Here is a 3,002-nt window from a genome sequence, read left to right on the forward strand (position 1 = left end):
CGCAGGAGTATTTGTAATTCTGATAAACCAGTATAACTATTCATTTTGGGCTCCTGCTTTGGTTTGTTATGTTCTAGCTAGTTTTGTTCAGCCTGTTCTTTATCTTCACCGCACTGGAAAACTCTCCGGCTTCTGTTCCTCATAAACAAAACATTTTTTTTAGTAGTGGATGGGCCAATTTTTTTATTTTGTATCATCAGCTGAAGTGTCTCTTTCCTCTTGGTGTGTGCTCTGGACTTTAAATTAAGTTATATTTTAAATTATATATAACAATCTTTAATTTCCATGTTTATTTACATAGATCTAGCTTATTCTGAGTGTGTTAATTAAATATATGTATGTATAAATATATAAATATGTATTAATATAAATATGTTTGATATCAGTGTGTTTGTTTATCCAACAAAACATTTAATCAGTGACCCAGTGTCACCTTTTGCACCCCCCCCCCATATTTATTATTTATTTATCTACAGTATCTCTCTCTCATTCTTTCTTGCTCTCTTAAATACGTAGTCTAAAAATTAATAAGTTGCATCTGCATGTGCTGTCTAGTTTAGATGTACAAAGATTGAATATTCAGTCTGCAAAAAAAAAAAGTCAGTTCATTGATTGTCAGTTCATGCGAGTATAAAAATCTTTAATTTCCATGTTTATTTACACACAAATCTAGTTTTTCTGAGTGTGTTAATTAAATATGGTTGTTTGATATCAGTGTGTTTGTTTATCTAATAAAACATTTAATCAGTCACCTTTTGCACCCCCCATATTTATTATTTATTTATCTATCTCTCTCTCATTCTTTCTTGCTCTCTTAAATAGTCTAAAAATGAATGAGTTGCACCTGTTTGAATATTTTTGAAGATTGAATATTCAGTCTGCAAAAAATAGTATTCAGGTGATTCATTTGAATTTGCTACTTTCTTGTATAGAAGAAACATATAACAATATTATGCGGCACACTGGAATATTCTGACTGGTCAATCACAAGTTTCCAGATTAACATTTTCCATATAAAAGTGAATTTCTGTTAATAAGGTTACTCAGACTCTCAGTTTTTTTTTTTTTTTACTTTAAATATTTGTATGTTTTATGCATGAAACAGATAAGTCATGCACTGACATCTTTGTGACGACTGTGAAGTCAGTCTACAAACACAGGCACAGCACAGATATTTACATCCGAGAGGGGACATTCACTTTTCAGGTGACAAACTAATTTATTTATTTTTTATTCTTAGTGTTAGAAAATGTCACAGTGTTTATCTGAAAAAGTCCAAAGTGAGTTCTGAGGAAAGTTTACAATTGAATAAAATGAGATTGAGCTTTTTTTGTTTAATTGAACAGAAGTAACAATTTAATAAGCGGAATATGATAGAAATGTTATTTTGGGAATGAATGAATAAATGAATGAATGAACTTCTTTGGAATAAAATTAAAGTATCAAATAAGAGTATATGTTTTTATGATCTTTTTAAACCTTTTTTACTTTTAATATTTGCATATCTGATGTTTTATGCAGATGAAGTCACGCACATATATTCTTGTAACAGCTGTGAAGTCAGTCTATAAAACACAGCACAGAGATTTATACACATCCAGAGAGACTGGACATTCACTCTTCAGGTGATAAACTTCTCTTTTAAATTGAATTATTTTTCTTTTTACCGCTGAATGATATGACAATGTTGCTGTGGTTATCAGTCATAGTAAAAGGGTTATGGGCATGTTAGATGGACCACTTGAGTAAAACAGAACTGATCTCTATTTGTTTCATCAAAGTGAATTAGCAATTTACTTGACATTAGGGTCCACTTAAAAATAAAGGTTCTTTATTGGCATGTGCGATTTAATGAAGAACCTTTAACATGGAACCTTTCAAGTGCAAAAAAGCTTCATTAGATTTTTTTAAATGTTCTTCAAAAAAAGGGTTCTTTTAGGAACTTCACTAATAGTTTTTTTGTAGAACTAAAATGGTTCTTCTATGGAATCGCTGTTTATTTCTAAGAGTGCAATATGTAGACTTACTGCAATGTATTAAATGATCAGTAATTTTTTTTTTTACAATTTTACGTTGAACTGTTGTTTGAATAACCCCATACGTTTATAATTCTCTCTTCTTATAGCAATACTATTTATGTTTTGTGAACTCAAATGACAAACGAGGAGGAAATGAACTTCACCACACCAGGAGCTTCCACCAACTCCACAACCCCTTCTGTATTGATAGTGGAGTATCTGGAAATGTGTGTGTTCAGCATCAATTTTCTGTTTGGTCTTCCTACACACTCCTATATTATATGGCTCATCATCACAGGAACAGGAAGTGGAGTTGCATCAGAGTTCTTCATCCTCAATCTCTCTGTTTGTGAGATTGGTACCTGTCTGGATTTGTTGTTTTTTGTACTGGCTAATTGGATTTCAGTTCTTGTGCCATTAGCAAATTTTTTGCAAGGACTTTTCATCGCTGGTCGTCCTCTGTTTCAGTGTCTGATGTGTGTTGAGCGTTACCTGGCAGTGGTTCATCCTGTAACCTTTCTGAAGTTCAAACCTCTCAGATATAGAGTGATCTGCTGCACTGCGGCCTGGATATTTATTCTTGGCTCCTGTTTGTGCTGCATGATCACATTAATGTTAAATAATATTAATGCACATACATGGTTCTTCATGATGCAGTTCCTCCTCTTCCTCTCCATCCAGTTGTATTGTCTTGTGGCTGTTCTCAGAGCTCTGAAGCAGTCAGGACCAGGAGAGAGAGGGAGAGAGAGAGTGGAGGAAAACCACATGAAGAGAAGAGCATTTTACATCATTCTAATAACAACTGTGAACATAGTTTTTGCATATGTGCCAATTATTATCGCAGGAGTATTTCTAATTCTGATAAACCAGTATATTTGGACATTTTGGGCTCCTGCTTTGGTTTGTTATGTTCTAGCTAGTTTTGTTCAGCCTGTTCTTTATCTTCACCGCACTGGAAAACTCTCCGGCTTCTGTTCATTATAA

The 3,002-nt window shown here is 33.2% G+C and overlaps 1 protein-coding gene across 1 annotated transcript; it reads left to right on the forward strand.

Moving 5' to 3' along the window:
• Positions 1 to 2,153: 2,153 nt before the first annotated feature.
• LOC311097022 (chemokine XC receptor 1) lies at positions 2,154 to 3,002 on the forward strand (the record flags this gene model as incomplete). Its single annotated transcript, XM_084136489.1, has 1 exon — positions 2,154 to 3,002. The coding sequence occupies one exon, from the start codon at positions 2,154 to 2,156 to the stop codon at positions 3,000 to 3,002; it is 849 nt and encodes a 282-aa protein (XP_083992615.1).

This window comes from Abramis brama (genome assembly GCF_963993115.1).
Source record: "Abramis brama genome assembly, chromosome: 15".
NCBI classification, from domain to species: Eukaryota; Metazoa; Chordata; class Actinopteri; order Cypriniformes; family Leuciscidae; genus Abramis; species Abramis brama.